This window comes from Cyclospora cayetanensis, unplaced genomic scaffold (genome assembly GCF_002999335.1).
Source record: "Cyclospora cayetanensis isolate NF1_C8 unplaced genomic scaffold, CcayRef3 CcayRef3_contig_98, whole genome shotgun sequence".
In the NCBI taxonomy this organism is placed as follows: Eukaryota; Apicomplexa; class Conoidasida; order Eucoccidiorida; family Eimeriidae; genus Cyclospora; species Cyclospora cayetanensis.
Genome location: NW_020312772.1, coordinates 121,821 through 142,285, shown reverse-complemented (window position 1 = coordinate 142,285; position 20,465 = coordinate 121,821). Strand labels below are relative to the sequence as shown.

Genomic DNA, 20,465 nt, shown 5'->3' with positions numbered 1-20,465 from the left:
CATGCTTTGGGCAGTTGGGTATGTGACAGCTGTGAGGATGCGCATGCAAAATAAAGACAATCAGTTCTGCATTTGGCAAAGGGCTCCAATTTTAATCTCCCTATAGGAGCATTCATTCTTCCTATCTCACGCACGCGCACATACTACGGTTCACTGCTGCACCAGCAATTTGTGTCTCCCTGTAGGGATATATTATCCGAAGTGCTGTATGCCATGATGGAAATTTTGCGATTTTCACTGCGGTGGTTCTACTTGCGTCTAAGACGTCAATGTATACGAGCACTACGGGAAAGCTTAAAAAGGAGTGCCAGCGTCTCATATCCGCAATCCAGAACTTCAGCTCTCCGGAGCAGCATTCAACTCTTCACTGCGTGCAGTCCCCACCCTGCTCAGGTTTTCACTTAGCTCCGCTCTAGATGGCGCATTTGCCCATATGATGGTCCCCAAGGCGAACATAAATAGTAGTGTGCGTATCCCTTAGTGTTGGTTCGCATCTGCACTAAACGCGTGTAGATTCTTGATACAATAAGATAATTTTCAGAGTGAAGTTAAGCTATATCTGTTGCATTCACTTGAATGCGCAACTTCACCTCAGAGGCAAGAGGTTAATGCGAATGCTAAGGACGTCCAAATCCTAAGTTTCCATCCACATCCTCTCCTTCTAATGCGATTTCCTGCTCAAGTTCGTTCCCAAAAATTTCCTGATCAAATTCGTCATTCTGCGCGATTTCCTCTTCTAATTCGTTGTTGTATCCATAGGCGCGATCATCGCCGAATAGATCCGCATCTCCCTCAATATCAAGGTCCCTCTCTGCTGAAGAAGCAGACAAAAACACTTCGAGGCATTCACTATAAGATTTCAGGGGTACAGGCAATATGAACAACCCGTCCACAAACAAGTAATCTTAATCTGTGCTCACCTTCACCTTTTGCATCAACTCCAACGGTTGCATCTGGAGGCACATGCTCCCCTAGCTCATCTGCTGGTAGCGGCTTAACTTCAGAGAAGCCCACAGACTTGACTCGCCCTAACCCGTCAGGACTGTCCTCTGCATTAGCCATCACAAAATGTTCAGTAAATTCCTTATTACGACCATGCCTTACCTATGCATGATACTTAAAGGCAAGCATATGTAAAATGTTGCCATATCTCTACTCCGGGTAAATGTGCCAGGTCCACTTCGGACTAGAGCGTAAGAAAACAAAGTGCAAAAATCAACTGCACCGAGAATAACATTCCGTAAATCTGCTAACCCGCATCTGCGTCCATATCATGTGCAGATTCCTGCTTCACGGAGTGGCCGCAGCCGCTCTTGGTGCAAACGTAGACTAGCGTCATCGCATCTTCTGCAACTCTCTCAGGAAGCTGGAAAAAGACACACCCCAAGTTACCACACGCTGGGCAGCGCCAATCTGGCACACGACCCAAAGTGGGGTCTTGAGAGAGGTCTGGAGAAATCATCATATCTTCCCTGAAGCGAATTGCGCAGTTTTTATCAGCCTCATCACACTACATGTGCAATCGTAGCCATCTCTTAGCCAGCGGTAAATGGTTGTTCCAAACCTTAAAGCAGGTACTCACAGAGAAAACAGCTGATCGAAGCGGGCTCCTGCTGCGTTCATTGCAAAACAACGCTAATTTGGGGGATAGTGATACTTGCTACGCGAGAGATGGATGTAAAGGAGAGTTGCCCGATGGCTCACTTTGACTTGTAGCTGAAGTTGATTCTGTCAACGCAATTTTCTTCAAACGTTCCTTCTGCGTACCGAAAGAAGTCACAGCGTCGGCAGAGGAACTTGAGCTGCTGACGCTGTCGGTCCTCCTTGGGTTGCAACATGTTGTTGCTGCATACGTAACAATCACCAACCCGCGTGAAGCAGTATACGGCATGTTCATATACCCATCACGAATCAATCGAGTCTGAACCTGGATCATGAGGAACTGGCTGGCTTGGGTTGCTTTCTCTTAAGTCGAGGGTTGTGTCTGAATCACCATTCTGGACAGAACTTCATACCAGAACTCATCCTGACGGCTAGAAAATGAAAAGATACGCCGTTATATGATACGCGGCTGCAGTCGTTTTTCCTTAACGCTGCCCGATGTTAATGGCGCAACAAGGATTCAGTTGGCCTTCCTCATTTCTCAGTCGCCAGGACTCGGAGGCACAACTGGCGACCAGAAAAGCTCGGAGTATCCCTGCCCGCGTGAGTTGTGTTTCTGTATACTCGATAAAGTAAAATTAATATTTATTAGCGAAACATAGGTTCTCCTAGCGGTGGAGAGCAAGTCTTGCATGCATATCGGGGCTGCATGCGGATGATTCTACTGTTCTGGTAGGGCCAGCCAATGCGAGATATATTCACTGGACGAAGGCATTAATACATTGCTTAAATTATCAATGCGAAGAGGACGCTGAGCTCAATGGGAATCAAGCGGAATGCTGAAAATATCTGCCCTCGGAAGGAGAGCACTATCAAGAAACACCGATGCACTTCTGTAGAGTAACTGGTCAGTGGTCGCCACGCCCTGCTTATAAGGTTGAAAGATGGCTACATTCTGCACAAAAACATGATTCAAAGATAGAGAGGGAGTACGGCGGGAAGTAGCAGGTCGGGTGTTCCATCTGTTCCATGGCCAGTGGTGCAGAGGGCGAAGATCGAGCTTCGCAGCTACTATTATAAAAGCTATATTTAACAAACTACTGAGCTAAATAATCCAGATATGCGACTCGGTCTCTTTTGCTTTATGGTTGCCGTACAGCAGTGCTCGCGGAATTTTGTAAACAGAACACGCATAGTAGAAAGTGCCATTGGCAAAGCCTAGCCCTCTACAACATGAATTGGTATCTAATCACTATAAAATTGACCATTGGCATGTATGTTCGTTTCTCGTATGATTGTAATGCTGTTACTCCAAGACGATAGGAGTTAGTGCGTGCGTGTGCTGTAAATGCCATGTGCAGCGAGCAGTGACTGCTCGGAGTGCACAGAGGGTGCAGTTGCCCATGCTTAAGCTGTCCCTCTCTACTCATGCCACAACTGTGAGGGACGCGGGCAGGGTGAGGCACGAATTTTCTCGAGAAACACTCTATAAGTTTTTTCTCAAGTCTGTATTGAATCTTGCGTCAACCGTATTTCCACGGAGGCCGTAAACGAAGCGTGCTAGTTGGTAATGCAGCATGATTGACTCAGCTACTTTCGGACCCTCTATCATGGGGTTTAAGGGGGATGTTCCGTTGCCCTACCGTAGTTGGCGAGTTTTCATAAACTTGTTTGGCCATTGGCAATCAGCTTTTCTTTGGCAACAGTCTATAAAATTCTTTTGCAACGCACGACTAGGGTGATACAACGTTTGTTGGGCCGGTAGGGGCCGGCCTGCAAGCTAAGGTGAATGCAGTAGCTCTACTGCTGGTAGAACGCCATGATTGTTAGCTGGACAATAATTGTATATTCATGCCCACAAATGTATGGCGACCGTAAATACCGGCAAGTAAAAGATTTCCTTAGCTGTGGGAGATGCGGCTCGCTTTGTACTCCTCAGATCAAATAAAATGAGTGCTCCTCGTGGCACTTAGTTGGAGACATAGAAGTAATTTATGGTGACTCTACTCATGCAGACGAAATTGTCTGCGTGCAGGAATCGCTGCAGTTCCTCTCTTCATAAAACTCTGGCTCATGAATTTCGCGGAGATCAGCTCAACAACAAGCTTTCAGAGAACTAAAAATCCGAAGGAAGGAAATCTACCAGTATACACTTATAATGGCAAATATGAAGCTGTGGTTCGTAAATTCACAACGTAGACGAATACCTGCTTTACCAATAGTTTTCCGAGAATCGCCTGAAGGGTCACGTTAGGTTGCAGCTTGGGCAGCGCCTCAGAGAGTAAACGGCCGACCGGTAAGGCTTTTGCAAATGCTGGACTACGCGACGTTTGAAGGGCGAATGAGTGCACCTCCTGCGTCGTGCCTAAGAAGAAAAACCCTGGACAGGATTTATGAGAAATTGTGGATGTCGGAGGTGCCTTAACTGGGCCTAGCCTACGATCCCAAGTGGACAAGAAATGCAAGCCAGAAGAAACTGGTGGACCACAGCTGTCCCAAATTGCCCTTAACAACACACCTGATTACATGTTTGGAAAGTATATCATATAATCTAGAATTGCGAACGCATGCAAAAGCCAAGGAACTTGAACAATGGGCTAAGCTCAAAGAAAGCAGAGTCACTGACAAGCGAAAATTTGCAGAGGCAGCGCAAGGCTCCCACGCAGACTGCGGCGCAGTGAAGGCAGCTGCAGAGGATAGAGCCGCAGTTAAAGACTCACCACGGACCGATTGTGCTCAGATACACGTTTACCCTAATCGCCACACATTATTGGCGTTGATAAGACCGAATGTGCAGTAGCTCTGTTATCGAAGGAGACGGCGCGAAAGTGAACTTCACCTGTTCACTCATCAGCACGGTCCCTATGACCCTGAATCGCTATCGGGCAGCAGAACGCCAGGACTGGCAAGGCTGCTGCAGCAAAATGCCACGTGAAACGTGCATTGAGTCCTACTAGCATAGTGTCTATATACGGCCCGTGCACCATTAAGAAATTCTAGGTGTGCCATGAGTGTTCCGATGGAATGTGCACATGCGGTTCCGGACACCCGCGGTGGAGGTTGATGCGCTGGGAAGCGCTAGAGAAGAACACCCTCTGGTCCTCGCAACCACACTGATTTTGTTTATGGTAAGCGGGGTGGAGTCCTTACCTCAACAAGGCGAGGCAGAGCTTGTATGTGGGTGGCTCTGCAGTGCAGCAAGGAGCATGGTCCAGAGCATGCAGCTCATCTTGGCCGTTCTGCTATTGTTTCCTCATTATGAAGCTTGAGCTATCTTTCTACTGGGGAACGGCAGAAATAAGCAAATCTGAAGAAGGATTTCGCGGATGTGTCTTTCAATGAGGAGCTGTGTAGTGCGCAGTCCTACAATAGCATAAGCTTGTCAGCGAAGGTTTGAACCTCAGAAAATGAGAAAGATATATTGGCAAGCTCAGAACACGAAAGAGCATATCACAGCTATGCAATAAGCCTTGGATGCAAGTCCGAAATGTAGCCACGGTCGCCTTAGTTGATAAAAGAGGCACAGAGGACTACGCCTGAGAGTCTACTGGATACAGAGGTTAGGGACCTCGGATAGTGCGTGTTTGAGATTATTAAAGAATTGTAGTACTTAGTCATTTAGTAGTCTTTACACAACGTAAGCATACTCTTGCACCTGGGGTGTCTAACAATGTTCGCTACAGCACCAAGCAGATAACCACCTGCTAGTCGTCCACAGCGCTATATCGAGCTAATTCCCGGGTCAGTCAAAAGCTATGCGCTGCGGTATTGGAACCCCACACAAGATAAAATGAGCTTGAGCGACAGACAGGGGAGAGGCAGAGTGCCGGAAGCAAGCAAAGCTTTCAAACATCAGTCAGTGTTGGTGACGACAAAGAACAGAAGTTGGACCATGTGCGTTAACGTTAAGCCCCTGAACAAGTTACTGTGACGCAGAACCTTCCTGATGCAGCTTAATATTTGGAAAACTACTCAGAGTACCCGGCATCTGAATTCACAGGCACAATTGCCATTTACCCTTATCTCAGACACAAAACAATGCTCCCACATATATGCTGAGCCTGTCGGCACCGGCGACGTGCGCTTCAGTTGTTGCGGGGAAAGGACTGCTATGTGAAGGCATTCAAACGTGCAGCTTTTTCATGCAAACGATTGTTTGGGGTAGTTCGTTTCTTCGGCTGCAGTTACAGAGTCAGATACGGCAAAAAAATGAAGCGATTCAGGCGTGGACTTGACCTTAACGTACCCGCAGGGGCGAGGAGATTTTCTATGGACCTGCGCATTATCAAAATTTTATTTTTTACTCGCTCGGATCGCTGATCCTTAACTGTTATTCTTTTGTAAATGCAGGCTATGACCTGCAGAGAGGAGGCTGGTCCCGCAGCAGGGATACTTATGAGCTGCCTTTCAACTCTTCCGGCGTTCAAAATGCCCGATGGCAATCGTCGTTTCTTTCTAACAACCGGTGCAAGAGACGAAGTGGCGGGTGTTCTCTTCTCTCCAGAGGCTACAAGCTCTCCAAGACCCTAAATTTTTTCTTGCTATTCTCATTGTTTCACCGAAAGCGAGTTAGGGTGTCTAGTAAAGGGGCATTCAGTGCGGGAAAGGAACCCTATACAAGTGTGGTGGGGCGTGAAAAATGCAGGCATCACTCATGAGGACGTCCTTCTACTGTATAGACTGACCGGTAGTATTTTCTCTGACTTATATACGGCTGTCAGGAGTTTCATCATCCTAGAATTGTTCGTTGGCCTGGACGCCTCCCGTACGAGTATGCACTGAAGTATATTGAGGGCATGAACAACGAGGTCGCTGACACTGTCTCACACCGCCCCAGTTCATCAGTGCACAGTGCAGCCGCTCTAATCTGCGAGGATTCACAGTTGCTACCAAAATTGTATGTGTTTTATGGTTTTACCACCCACGGATCCGCCACTACTGCAAAAATTTAGAGTGGCAAAATGGTTGAACACTGCCACGTCGAGAATGACTTTCTGTGGTACAAAAGTAATTGGAGATTCTGTTGCTTGTGTCTGATCGACTTCGCTTTGGAAATGCTGAATTGCGCACAGTACATGACCATGTTCTTTTCCTGGCGTTGTACACATCACAGTGGAAGAGCTCTAACGGTTTGTCTGAGAGCCTGGGATACGTCCAACGGCAGAGGAGCATGCACTGTGTTGCCGAGATTTCAAAGAGCCGACGTGAAACTCTCCTACAGCCAGCTTTTTGCAAAAGTTTTCGGCTCCAGAAAGGACTTAGACTGATATTACTGCGACATGGTTTTGTTGGGCTGAAAAAATTTATTGGCTAGAGAAGCATCGCTATTGCCGACAGGCTCAGCATGTATGTTCATTTCATGCCTTGCGACAGCTCTGGCACGCCTCAGGAGGTCGTTCAATTCTTCTGAGCTTATATCTGGTAGGTCCACTGATTCCACAGGACTATAGCTAACGATTGGGTTTCTAAATGCTTCAGTGCGTTCTGGCTTACTTCCAGTCTGTGCTGCGTGTATTGGCACGAAGACCTCACTGTATGAGATCCGAATGCACTTCAGAATTAGGGTGTTTTTTGACTGCGAATTTTGTTTCTGTTTTCCGCAGTATTAGGCTCCCTTTAGCGGGGTGATCAGCATCACTGCACTAGTTATATTCCACTACAGAAAAGTGCACATATGACGTTTGGATGTGTGTGTTCGCTCATTTTATTACTAGGGAGTAGCGTCGGCTTCACATGAGAAGACGCTGTGTGCATGTGCAACAATGCTAGACACAGCTGGCTGTGAATGCTCCCAGTGTTCCGAGTCTGAGAGCGGGTAGGGGAAGGTAAAATCTATGTATTGATCCTTCAATAGCTTACTTTTAAGCCTGTGTTGACTTCCCATTGAAATGTGCAGAGACTTCAGATCGAGTCCTTTGCATGCACAGACGCACTAAATTGCTTCTTCGTGTGTTTAGTTTTGTCTTCTGCGTGCCATTAACGTGTATGAACAGCCAAGACGGATATTCAGCCTTTCATAATACAAAATAATTAATTTGTCCGGGAGAAAGTTTCAAATGTGTGTCCCACCTCAGCACACATGGCGAAGTGGAATGGCATGCTGCGTGAAAAAACCCAGCCTTTTCATCGAGTCAAAAATTTGTCTCCATTCAAGGCAGCAGGATTTTATGAGAATTTTTCTCGAAAAAATGCGTGCTTATCTCATTTGAATGCCGCTGTATGGTCGAAGTCTAGAACAGTCGTCGAAACTTCCCGCATGCAACACCGGGCCTCCGCTGCACGCCCCTCCCCCCTATTTACCTTCGATTCTCGTCTCGCTGCTGGAGAGGCCTTGACTCGTGCTTTTCAGCCGAAAATTATTTAGGATTGGGAAAACATTGGGGTTTACTCCCCAGACAGCCAATGAACTGACATTACTCCAATCCTGCATGCGGCTTCGGGAAGTGTTTGACCAGCAGTGCCGTTCTGTGGAACCTTGTCGTTTTGGCCTCTTTTAACAATAAACGGGGAAATTTCTTTTTAGATCAAATTGTTTGCTCCTATTTGGTGCTTGTACACCATGGCAGCAGACCGCCAATGCAGATAAGGAAAGTCACTTCTGATTCTCTGCAGAACTGGAACCGCTGCACGCTCACTTCGTCAGTGTTTGGCCTCGCTCCTCATATCAATTGACTATTCAATTTCCATTTTGAAGCAGAGCAGCGTTTGTAGACAGGTATTCTCCAGATATCTGGTGGTTTCCAGCGTGAGTTTGGTAGGCACCCGCCGCGCTTCCCAAACAAACGCTCCTGCCGTTTTCTTCCCCCTCCCCTTTACATTTATAATTCCCGCATCTTGCACTTCTTGGCTAAACTCATCGTCTGCAATCCGTCTCACAACGCAAGGCTGTACAGGCATTCCCTAGCTGCGCAGAGGGAAATTAGTTTGCGTAGGAGCTGCTCATGATGAGATTTGAAGAGAAGCGCGGGTTACCGAAGTGGTCGTGACGGTATACTCTCGGTGCGATTCAGCAGCAGTGGAGGCCAAGGGTCTAAGTTCCTCAAGTCAATCGGGCTTTTGACTGCGCCATGCTGGAGCCGTTCATAGCCCTGGTGAAAGGTGTATATTAGGGGTATTCCCCTCGTCGCAGTTGTATATTTCTGTTTTGAGATTTCGCGTTCTGCGTTGCTCTGCCCCATCACTATGAACAGCAAGGGGGCGTGCCAATGTGACACGACCACCTCCATGTTCCATCCGATATGGCACGTCAACGCAAGCCTAAAACACCATGTGCTCCGCCTTGTGTGGACAGTGGTCGTAATGGTTGTGACACTAATCGGTATCAGCATCGTCTCCCTTATCTCTGACAGCTTCTATGACCCTGACAAGCAGCGCCCGCTGCCGGACAGGCTACACGACCAGGTTATGCACCGCAGGGAAGTGCCGGAGTGGCTGTCGGTGATGATTGACGCGTGCACTTTCACGTGCGTCTTCTTGTCAATCACTCGCCACGTTTTGATGCTACCCTTCCCGCTGAACGTGCAGGTGGTCTGTCGCATTTGCAGTCTAGTGGCCCTCGGTTTCTGGATGCGAGCAATAGCCATCGTCGTGACAACTGTACCATCCTCTGATGTCTACTGCATCGTGCGACGTCCGAAAAATGCCAAAGAGGTCATCGTAGCCATAGTGAGGCAGGCTATTGGCCATAATGATGAATGCACAGGCATGATCATTTCTGGTCATAGTCTCAACATCATGCATGCAGTCCTATCCTGGAGTTTCTACGGACGCTGCCAGTCGGCTCCTGCGAAAAGAGGTTCCCCCAAGGGTTTTTATTGTCGGGATGTGACTTGCACCGGCAAGCCGTACAACACTTTCAAGGGAAGCTTTCTCGACCAGTGCCTCGCCTTCTACAAGACTTGGCGTCGGCTGAGGAAAGAAGGGTGCAGCAGGCCAGTGGCAACTGCAGCGGCACGAAGCTTTGTTCCTGTTCCTCCTGAGGAGGTTCTTGAAGTGTGTCGAGACAGCGAGCAGCATCGCTCTCGAGGCCCTATAAGAAAGCTGTTTAGCGCGGTGTCGCGTCTACCGATCCTCAGGTACTACTGTTACGTGCAGGCGTTGGCTCTGTGGGTGCTGATTCCTTTGTGCTACAACCACTACACAATCGACGTGTTGCTGGCACTCCTCTTTGGCGTTTTGTGGTGGTTCGTGTATCATCTGATCCTCACCATCGAGCTCGTGCAGAAGAAGGGCGCAGGGAAGCTGACTGGATGGGGTTACTGGGGGGAACAGGGGGACGCCGATATCTGCAAGCAAGCCGTCTCGTCAATGGAACCTAAGAATGGGGATTGGAAAGCACTTGGATCCGAAGCTTCCCAGACCGGAGCAGTTGCGAGGGTACTCGAGGCTGGGGAGGATGACGGACTCCAAGAGACGGCGTCGGGCAGACATCCGGATGCTGCTGCTGTGGAGTTGGGTAGCATTCGGAAGATCTTCGACGGAGAGAGTGGCGCAAGCAGAGAGGAGGGCACGCAGGGGCTTGGGCAGGTGGATAACGGCGCGGCTCGCGGAGCAGAGATGAGGTGTACGTACTGTAAGAAGTGCTTTTACGATGAATTCTGTGCACTAAACCTCCACTGGATACTGGACTTCCCGATCCTTCAGCCTGTCAGCTGGATAATTCGCAAGATAGAAGGCATCTAGTACTGTAAAAAGGATGATCACAAGCCTGCAACCGTCGTTGGTCAATTGTACGTTTGGCCCGTGCTGCAGGAAGGGGTGCAGCGGCCCGCTGCTTGCTTCAATGGTTTGCGTCTGTGTTTTGGTATACGGTAGCCCTCTCTAGTGCGCATCTAGGGCTTCTATTTGTCGCTTCCTCGCTGGGTTGCGCAAAGGGGCACGCTAGGTTAGTGTTTTCGCTCAGGGGAGATGCACTGAGCCTTTCGAGGCTTGGACACTGGCTGCAGTAGCGACGTGTCTGAGTGTGGCTCCTCCCTCCCCTGCCCGGGCTAAAAAGCTCGCAGGCGTGAAGGCATGTGGCCGTCGGTCTTAGCGGACTTGTTGGCTCATCTTAAGCAACGTTTCAATGGTTTTGTTTCGTGCTGGCCACACTTTTATTTTTCTCATTTAGCTGGCCGAAACACGACAGGCTAGTGAGCTGCCCATGCTCCTAGGCATCACCTTGGGGGTCTAGGGGGCGGGGCGTCCCACCTAATTATCCGTAGCATATTGCAGAAACTGCCTGTCTTGATGCAGCTGCAGGAGATAGCAGAGCACGCAGGGGGGGACCCTTTGAAATAGGCACAAGAACGTCCACAAAGCACTCGAGGCGCACGCGGTGCAGCACCTACTGTCATCCTCTATGCTTGCGGTGTCGACATCCTGGACGTTGAAACCTCATTGAGTGGTTAATTGTATGCGCCGTAATAAACTGTGGTGACCAATTTAGAAAACTGAAGACGGCGTGGACCTTGCTGCCTAGCATTCAATCGACAACAGTGCACAATCAACCAGAAAATATGCGATGACACACCGCGACTGTGCAGCCGGAATACCCTGGCTGACCCGTTCCTCAAATCCGTGTTTCCACTGCGGGGGGAGCTAAAGACAGCACAAGCAATGCTCGCGCTAACAACGAAACCGAGCTCTGCGGACGGCCGGGCTTCAAAATTTGTTGGTCGAGCGCCGTCTCATCATGCGGTTTAGGAAAGCATAGAAGTTTTTATATGAACTAAAGGCTCATCCGTCAGTCAATCAACAGAAGCAAACAGATACGCAGGCCCCGCCACCGCGCGCTCACTGCGTGCATCTGGCCTCCCTGCCTTGCTTCTTGCGCATTCCATCGGCTATTACGAAGCCAAACCATAGGCAAAGGCTGTTAAGCTGAACTAACAGTTGCATATGACCAGCGTTCCACAAGGGACGCAACTCGGCGTTAGTAAATATGTACATGCAATGCCAGTCGGCGCTATTTCAAACGGTGGCTTTGAGTGCAGGTGCATACGAGTCCCCAGTTAACCACTAGGCCGTATGTGCAGCTTCAGTAGACCTGCAAACGTTTCAGTTCTACCGTGAAGTTCGTTTTAGATGAAAAGGCACACCCAAAGTTCAGAAGAATCTAAGAAAAGTCTGGCGTATTGGATATGTGTTGCTGTTCCATGTGACTGGCCCTCCCGCTAACAGCAGTCAGGTGTACGAATTCCTGAACTGCTGGATCCACATCCAACCAACAGCCGACTTTCAATTTCAAAATCGAAACACAAATTTGTACAACGTAAGGACACGGGCTGACCATCTCGGCTAACGAACAGTGCATGACTCGTGCTCACCATGAAGCACCACATTCCCGCAGAAGCAACGTGCATGAAACGCCTGCTGCACCTTCCTGGCTGCATATACGCGCGTGTCTCCAGGCACACGTCCAGCTATTGGAACAGTAAGCCTGCACTACATGTGGAGCTGATGCGCGAAGCGACGAGAAGAGCATCCATGTTCGACATGAGCAGCAAGGGTGCCACGCGTTTTCGTGGCAGTAAACTCGTTGAGGTGTACGTCTCGTCTAATCTGCACTGTCAATTCACATGGGGATGCCCTATTAACTATGAAGCAATTGGGAAAGGGGTCTTGCGTCCTCCTTCGACTTTTTTGAGGTCAGCGTTTTGCTCCCTTTGCCTTAGTCGGTCCCTTAGTGCCAGCCCGGCAAGCAACTCGACACAAATCGTTGCTCACATCTCTGCTAGATAGTTTTACTTCAACGATCGAAAAACGAAATACGGGGATACGCAATCACGACACGACCACGGCCCGCTCTTGCTGTTGCTGTTTCTGCTGCTGCCAGTGCATCAGTTCACGCGACTGGGGGGCTTGCGTCATCATCTTCTCGGGAAGAGTGACCCCTAGGTGCCTTTGCCGGGGTTGAAGGGGAGCCTGCATCCACACCCACACCCACACCCACACATCCACAACCACACACATACACATCCACACACATCCACACACACACACACACACACACACACACACATAAATCCACAGAACGTTAGCAGCAAATGCAAGTGGACGCCACACAAGCTGCTGCAACAACATCTCAGGAAGTAGCATAACGTCCAAAAGCAACGGCATTGCAGCAAGAGAAAGCCCTACTCCTGAACGCGGAGAAAAAAATTGCGACCATGATGAGAATCAGGGAGGCAATCTGAGTCGGCGAGAGGCCCCCCGCCGTCGCCTGCTCTCCCCTTCCACCTTCTACAGATCCTGATGCTACCGCTGTGGTGTCTCCCCCCGAGGGTAACACGTCGCTTGGAGAACCTAATGCATTCGCGGAGGCTACGGCGTCGCGCACGGCCCCCATCAACCCCGCCAGAGAGCTGCATATACACCCAACTAATTCGTCTGCCATTTTCACTTCAATGGAGTCCTGAGGTTGCACGAGATTATCCTCCGGCTCATGAGAGCGCCGGAACGAAATGCCTGTGCTAAGTGTCGTGTTGCCTATACTGTTGTGAACGTAGCTGCCAGTGCCCTGCGTCGCTAGCAGCTGGACCCTGAAAGCTGAATTTGCAATTTAGAGTTGAAATATATATAGCTTATCGTCGCTGCTGCTCCCAAACCGCTGCGCTGTACCGACCGGAGGCACGACCTGTAATACCCCCGTTGCAGCAGCAGCAGCCGCCGCCCTCTCTGCTCCTGGTGTTTATTTCTACTGCTGTTTCAGTATCTAGCCCAATCTTGCGTGATAAGAGAGGTCAGACCTGTGTGGCGGAATGAAAAGGCAAAATTCCCCGGAGGCCACACCGCAGCAGAGGCAGCGGCAGCAGCAGCAGTACCAGTAGCCAGCGTCAGCAGTAGCAACTACAGGGAGACACAAGCAAAGGAGAAATCTGCATTTCGGATGTCGAACAAAACACCTGTAAACAGATACTTGCAATTTTGTGTAGCGGTTCGCTATGAATGCTCTTTTATGCTAGCAGCAAAAGAAAATCTGGGCAGCAGGCAGCAGCTGCTGAGCGCACCAGTCGAGCGGCTCGCGTCCTGCGGCAGCAGCAGCAATGCCACCCCAGCACAAGTTGAATTAGCAGCAGTAGTAGCCTATTTGCGAATCCCTTTCGCCCTGCATTTGCGCTTACGGAAGATTCTTCATTGCAGCAGCATTGCCGCGCTACCACCAGCCGCAAACCTATTGTGAAGCGGACCGTTACTCAGTAGTAGCAGCAGCCCAACAGACTGCCAGTCAGGCGTTGCTTTCGCTGTGCTGCATCTTTGTACAACTTCATCAAGAGGCCGTGTTTTGCGGCCCCCCCAAGGCAACAACGACCCTCTCACGTGCAGCCGCAGTTCGCCCTCCAGGGGAAAAAGGCTATAATCAACAGTTACAGCAGTAGCGGCAGCACCCACAACGCTCTTTCTCATAGGAGTGAAGATGGCAGACGAATTAGTTGGGTGTATATGCAGCTCTCTGGCGGGGTTGATGGGGGCCGTGCGCGACGCCGTGGCATCCGCGAATGCATTAGGTTCTCCAAGCGACGTGTTACCTTCGGGGGGAGACACCACAGCGGTAGCATCAGGATCTGTAGAAGGTGGAAGGGGAGAGCAGGCAACGGCGGGGGGCCTCTCGCCGACTCAGATTGCCTCCCTGATTCTCATCATGGTCGCAATTTTTTTCTCCGCGTTCAGGAGTAGGGCTTCTCTTGCTGCAGTGCCGTTGCTTTTGGACGTTATGCTACTTCCTGAGATGTTGTTGCAGCAGCTTGTGTGGCGTCCACTTGCGTTTGCTGCTAACGTTCTGTGGATTTATGTGTGTGTGTGTGGATGCAGGCTCCCCTTCAACCCCGGCAAAGGCACCTAGGGGTCACTCTCCCCGAGAAGATGATGACGCAAGCCCCCCAGTCGCGTGAACTGATGCATTGAAAAAAACAGCAGCAGAAACGGCAGCAAAAAGGCAGCAAAAACAGCAGCAGCAGGCCACCGCAGTGCGCGAGTGTGATAACACTACCCTGGGTGTGCCCTACCGTTTAGAACAAGACCACCTCTATCGAGGCTGCGCGTGGTAGGAAGGGTCGCAGTCACACATGCGGATCGCTGCAACTGGTGCTGCTGTGCTTCCTTGGGGGCAAGATACAGATGCAGCAGCAAACGTGGTCCAGTCTAACGGCTCGTGCACGAGCCTTTAGCAGCTAGTCTGCACAAGGAGTAGGAGGAGCAGCAGCAGCAGCAGGGCAGATAGGCATCCACTGCTTCGGCTGCTGTCGGTTCTATCAGATTAGAGGAGACCGTAACCCTCGCCGCACGAGTCGGCGAGAGCAGCAACAACATGCATGCCCAGAGGCCCTTTGCATGCATTTGACTTTTTTGCATTCTCCATGGATGGCGGTCCTCGTGGGGTTCTCGCTCTTCCTTTTGAGCCTTTTCTCCCGCGGGAGCAGCCTTAGTAGCAGCAGGGGCAGCATTCGAGTCAGCACGTGCCACTCGGCTGCTGTGAATTCGTTTGTCAGTGGGAAATGCTCCAAGTTTGACAGCGGCAGCGGCCGCTGTAGCAGGCGGACCACCACACTTTGTTAGGCAGCCGCTGCTCTCGCAGACATCGCGTGATCTGCCGCTACTTCCCTGGTTGCCGCTGTGGCTGCTGCCCTGTGTATTGCTACTGCAGTAGGCGTTTAGAGATACCCGGTGTTAAGGGAGAGGGTGGGCAAGCGGCAAGTGCAGCATACAGCAGGAGTGTGGTGGTTTGCTCTTTCTGTTCTTTCTGTGGTATGGAGCAGCCGCATTTATCGTCAATTTGTTTCGTACTGATTTCTGGATGCTCTTGGCAGCAGCCGTTTGGGCACCAGTCAGTAACACACACGGCGAGGAGCCGCGTTTGATAGGACGGGAGCTGCTGCTGCTGTTGTTGCGGTTGCCTGCGCTGCACTTCCTATGGTTACTAGCTTGCTGCTGGTGCTGCACTACCTGGGACTTCTTGTTTGTGTAGGCGCGTTTTTCTCCTATGGTGATCGCGACACTGGACGGCAGCATACGTAGTGAAGGATTTTGGGTGTTGCATCCAGGCGCACGTAGCCGCATTGGCGCTTAGCAGGGCCTGCAAGAGGCTCTCCTTACCATATCCAACCGAGGGAGGGAGCCAGTATAGATGTGCATCTTTTTAAAAAATGCCCAGTCTTTCTATTGCCGCTGCTGCATGCAGGTGGTTAGTGTTGTAGAAGGCTTCGCCAGAGGGTTCTCAGGGCCAGGCAGTCTCTGACAGACAGCCAGCATAGTGCTGCGGCGTAGCTGGCTTAGAGGGTAGCAGGGAGGATCTAAGGCGGGAAACCCCTGATTTCACCTCGCCGCGGTAGCACGTAGTGTGGCAACGGAATTTCGCCTCTTCGTGGTGAGTACACGGCGGCTTTTCCCCAGCGTTCGATCTCCTTGACGCCAAGTTGTATGGCGAAGGCCACATAGGCGCGGCCGTCTGTCCTCAGAGCTGTAGCGTCTGTAGCGAGCGAGGCACGCCGCACGCTGGCAGGCTCTACTACACTAATCGTGTATGTCTGGGGTTAGTTGAACATTGACTCATTGGCCTTGTCTCTTCGACGTCATACTTCGCGTAGGGTAGCGTGAACTGGTTTCATGAAGCTACACTGGGCGCGTGCACGCTGGATGCCACGGGCAAGCATCTGGATGCTCGAAGTTGCAGCTACGCACATCGTGAGTGTTTCGCACTCCTCACATCGGAAATTTTAGGGACGCACGCAGAACGAAGAAAGGGCACTTTTTGGAGGGCACGTAAAGAAGTGTTTTCCAAAGAGTCCGAGATCTTCAATCGACTTTGTATCATTTGACAAGGACCTTGATGAAGTGTTACACCTCAGGAGACCTACGCCCTTACACGGTCTGTGGTGGACACATGCAATCAATGGGTAATGGGAAAGAAGAAACATATGAGGAAAGAGAGGAACAGGTAGACATACTTTAATCGACAGCATGGGAGTGGCGAGCACATAATCATTTGTAACGCTCCAACTCACGTGATTACGAAAACCTATACCTCCAGACCCAATACGAAATGAATAGATCTCAAGCTTTTCCTCAAGCACCTCTCACTTTCGTGCCCACGGCACTCTATAGTTCCCGAGATAAGGGAAAAAAACACTTAGGATGCGCGTAACTTGACCCTCAAAGCGACTCCGATCATCCACAGATAATTGACCATGGTGTACAGCGTACACGCGTCCAACGTTGCGTCTTGAATCCGGCTCACGCTGCCCTACACTTAGTAGGATGTACGAACAGAGATATAAAGAATTGAATGATTTACTTGTTTTAACGTAGCTAGTGGGAAGCGTTTAAGTGTAGCTTAGCCCCCTTCGTCTTGCCCCTGCCCCCGCTCCTTTCTTTTGAAACACGCCCTTCCGTCCCATTGTGTCGAGGTTATCTGCGAGCAGGACTGCCCTAGAGTTACAACAAAATCACCACTTCCCAAGCAGGCAGCAAAAGGAAAACAGTGCAAATGAGAAAGATAGGCGCTTTCACATCAGCTGCTTTAGTGAATTCAACGAAAAAAAATACAGACACACTAACAGCAACATACGAGTGACTACACCATGACAACCGCGGCGGCGTTTTGTTGCCCTGAAGTGTGAGCCTCATGCTACGATACGTAAAAGAAAAACAAATCGTGTAACAGAATGGATATACGCGCTCGCTCACCAATGTCTTTGCGCTTCATGTAGCAGCCATACAATGCAGCCAGCAAATGCAGCCTAGTCGCCTCCAAGCCCCAAGTGAAGCATGAATAAGAATGGTGAAGCGAGATACCTGGACGCGCCTCACCATGGATCTGATTTTAGGGAGCATCTTGAGAATAATAACCCGGAACGCATCAGGCAGTTCCCATTAATCGATGTAGCTATTTGTAGTAGAAATCACGCTGAAGGATGGCAATTCCTAAGAAACACGAGAATAATGTCCACGGCGAATGGCATTGAATACCGAAAATGGTCACGAATTCTCTTGTAGGCAACAGATCCCGCAACTGCTCCTGTTATCCACTAAGGTCGGCGTTTTCCAACCCATTTGATCATACACTCTCGTCTGCTATCATCGGTGCTCAGAAATCATCGAGTCCAGCATCTCTACGGCTCTCTGCAGGTCCTCCACTCTCACCCGGGTCATGTGGGTGCACGGCAAGGTCTGCAAATAGATCGGAGAAATTGGAGACATTTTTATGGGCGAATATCGATAGTTCTGTGGCATCTCCAACTTTAGGGTAATCAAGCAAGTAGAAAGAGCACTGATCTATGCAAGGATGACAGATGGCCCTAGGCACTTGGACGCAAAGATCTTCGGTTGGTCATCTTTTGATGCACCTCGTAAAACCTCCCGATGTACCGGAACCAACTATCCAGGTCCAAACCCACAGCCAACAGGCGCTTAGCATATTAATGTGCTAGTCTCTCTTGGTCATTCCGAATAAGTTTGCATGCACTAGCCAGCTGTTCTCTGAATCCTTCTGTTAGGGGTGGCTGCTGACACCGAACAGCCAGGCCCAAGGCTGCATCGGACAGACGCCCGTGTAGACGAGGGATGCGGAAGAGCCACGAGGCGATGGGTGTACTTCTGCATTATACATCAACTCATAATAAGGAAGAAATCCAAGCCAACCAATCGGATTTTTGTGAACACGGAGTCTTAAGTACTGTCGAAGGACGGGATTCGAGCGCTCTGTCTTTTCATCGGCTCCGAGTGGTTTGCAGTGGTCGTATCAAGTTCAGTGTGTATGCGGTTTTTAAAGGCATGCTAGAGAGCACTAACGAACTCCGGAGCTCCACCGGTAATGATAATTCTGTGATATCCGCTGAGTTTCCAGACATGAGCTGAGAATAATTGAATGACCTCCTGAGTCTTGACAGCGCTGCAGCAACTGATGAAATGGACATACATGGTGAGTGTTTGGGAGAACGACGTAATGGCGAATGACCCCTAGATTCCCGCAGTCTAGCGAAAAAGTTATGGTCAGGTCAGTCCAAATCCATTTATTGACCCAAGAAGTTTTGGAAATGGCTGGAGGGAGTAGAGTTTCGCGACTTCAGCAGATGTTAACGTAACCATGACATTGTGTGCTCCTCTGCCGCGGGACGTATCCCGTGCCACAAGAAGAAAGCGTAAGAGCTTTCACGCGGTAATGTCAGCATCACTATACCCCGAACAACATGCTTGTGTGCTCTCTGCAAAACAGCACCGACCAGCAAAGTCGAACTGTACAGATGGCCCCTTCCGTGATTTATTCCAAACCGCAGAAGGTCATTCTTAACCTGGTAGCGCTCCCCCTCGCTCCATTCTGATTTTTGGCAATGGTAGCTGATCCACCGATATCAAAAAACATAAGGCACACGCAATTTGGACCGAATGCGCAAGTTTTCGCATACATAAGCGGCTGCGCTGTGCATTAATCAACTATGGGGCATCGCGATTACGAGTTGGCGACCACGTCGGCGATGCTCTTGGTGTACGTTAGTGCTTTTCCACACTTGCGGGAGGCATCCAACCGAGACAACTGCTCAAGAATTCACAAGGCGTTCAAAGCCGCTTTTAAAGGTATATTTGATTCTGATGTTGAGCCTGGACAGTAGAAGGTCACCCACCTGAGTAGCTCCGGTATTCGCTCACTCCCCACCACCAAAATGAAGTTCTTTTTCCCTCGCTGAATACCGCTGTTCGGTTTCTGTGAAGCGATGAAAATAGCAAGCAGTATTTTGGAATTGTGTAGAGCTTGTAGCATTTAGGAAGAGACCGATACCCGCTGCTCTCTTACCAGCATCGGTTGTTCGGAAAATACGATGCTTACTCCCAGGCAACGCTAGTGCGGGAGGATTTGAGAGGCGGCTGATACGCATGCCTACTGCTGCACGAGCCTGCTCTCTACAGGCCTTAGACTGCATTTATTAAGTAGATCAATTGCAAATCAGAGAATCTAACATTTTAAATGGTTCTTGTGGCTTTCTTTTCTCGTTCCTCTCAGACTGTAGTCTAGGCCGGTTGACCCAAACCCCATCCATAGGTTCTAAGCCTTGAATTGACGAGAACTTCTTATGCGAAAGCGCAGAAGTTGAGCTCATTTACTTCTGATATCCCAAGTGGTCTATACTTTTCGGAAGCGTCTCTGGTCAATTGGTCAATCGCTGAGGCGCTGCCCAGCCTGGAAACATGTTATGTGGCACTTCGGGTAGACTTTAGGAAAAACACTGGTAAAATAACTGCTAATCCACGTTGTGGCTTATGTAGGCCAAAGCATCTTATTCCTCGATATGCTGATCTACTGATATATTTTCCTGCTTCTGCGTTTTCACTTATATCAAAACTTCCCATTGAGCTGGTCTTGGCATCAAACCGAGTAGTTAGGTCTACGAAGGCATGATTCGTAGGAATTCATGAGGGCAGACGAGTATGTATGCATGAAAAGAGTCACAGTCGATGTGCTTGTCCTTTCAACAGAGATGCCGCAAGTAGCATCCGTCTTCTTTAAATTGGGGGTACCAAAGACGGTACATGCCCAACAGGCTGCTGTAATTTTCGAGATTGCCTATATGTACAGACGTCATACGTGTCTGCGTACCCAACCATAAACACTCGGGAAAGAAGCTGTTATATAATACTTTTTTACCAGTTGTGGGGCTATTGCACTCATGTCCGCTTGCAAGCCGGCCTCAGTTGCCCCAACAGTCTTTACATTATCGTCAGTCTGAGTTTCCTTTTCTAAGGCTCTTGCCAGCGATAATAAAACTATTATAATTTTTGACGACTTAATCAAAACCAACAGCAGTCGTGGGAAAAGTGTCATGCCACTGCATCAAGAGGGCAGTGGATTAGAGAAACAGCTACATCAAATCACGCTGTACAAGCAGCTGTAG

The 20,465-nt window shown here is 49.7% G+C and overlaps 4 protein-coding genes across 4 annotated transcripts; 2 read left to right on the top strand and 2 right to left on the bottom strand.

The window, feature by feature from the left end:
- Nucleotides 1-617: 617 nt before the first annotated feature.
- Nucleotides 618-2,025, bottom strand: LOC34623392. The gene is given in 5 exon segments (XM_026336228.1): nucleotides 618-814; nucleotides 921-1,049; nucleotides 1,255-1,489; nucleotides 1,674-1,845; nucleotides 1,994-2,025. Coding segments are annotated over 5 exon segments (765 nt in total).
- A 6,759-nt stretch (nucleotides 2,026-8,784) lies between these two features.
- On the top strand, nucleotides 8,785-10,284 carry LOC34623393. Its single transcript, XM_022736517.1, has one exon. The coding sequence runs from the start codon at nucleotides 8,785-8,787 to the stop codon at nucleotides 10,282-10,284; it is 1,500 nt and encodes a 499-aa protein (XP_022587375.1).
- A 2,143-nt stretch (nucleotides 10,285-12,427) lies between these two features.
- Nucleotides 12,428-12,982, bottom strand: LOC34623394. The gene is made up of 2 exons (XM_026336213.1): nucleotides 12,724-12,982; nucleotides 12,428-12,507 (listed from the first exon to the last, which is right to left on the bottom strand). Exons 1-2 carry the CDS (start codon nucleotides 12,977-12,979, stop codon nucleotides 12,428-12,430), a joined length of 336 nt encoding a protein of 111 aa, XP_026191998.1. The 5' UTR covers nucleotides 12,980-12,982.
- A 1,017-nt stretch (nucleotides 12,983-13,999) lies between these two features.
- Nucleotides 14,000-14,474, top strand: LOC34623395. The gene is made up of 2 exons (XM_022736519.1): nucleotides 14,000-14,255; nucleotides 14,395-14,474. Exons 1-2 carry the CDS (start codon nucleotides 14,000-14,002, stop codon nucleotides 14,472-14,474), a joined length of 336 nt encoding a protein of 111 aa, XP_022587377.1.
- The last annotated feature ends 5,991 nt before the right edge of the window (nucleotides 14,475-20,465 follow it).

Excerpts from the sequence above, each read along its gene's own strand:
- LOC34623393 (XM_022736517.1), top strand. The coding sequence starts at position 8,785 with ATGAACAGCAAGGGGGCGTGCCAATGTGACACGACCACCTCCATGTTC.
- LOC34623394 (XM_026336213.1), bottom strand. The coding sequence starts at position 12,979 with ATGGCAGACGAATTAGTTGGGTGTATATGCAGCTCTCTGGCGGGGTTG. Across the intron at positions 12,508-12,723 it reads TTTTTTCTCCGCGTTCAGGA|GCTCCCCTTCAACCCCGGCA; the intron begins GTAGGGCTTTCT and ends GTGTGGATGCAG.
- LOC34623395 (XM_022736519.1), top strand. The coding sequence starts at position 14,000 with ATGGCAGACGAATTAGTTGGGTGTATATGCAGCTCTCTGGCGGGGTTG. Across the intron at positions 14,256-14,394 it reads TTTTTTCTCCGCGTTCAGGA|GCTCCCCTTCAACCCCGGCA; the intron begins GTAGGGCTTCTC and ends GTGTGGATGCAG.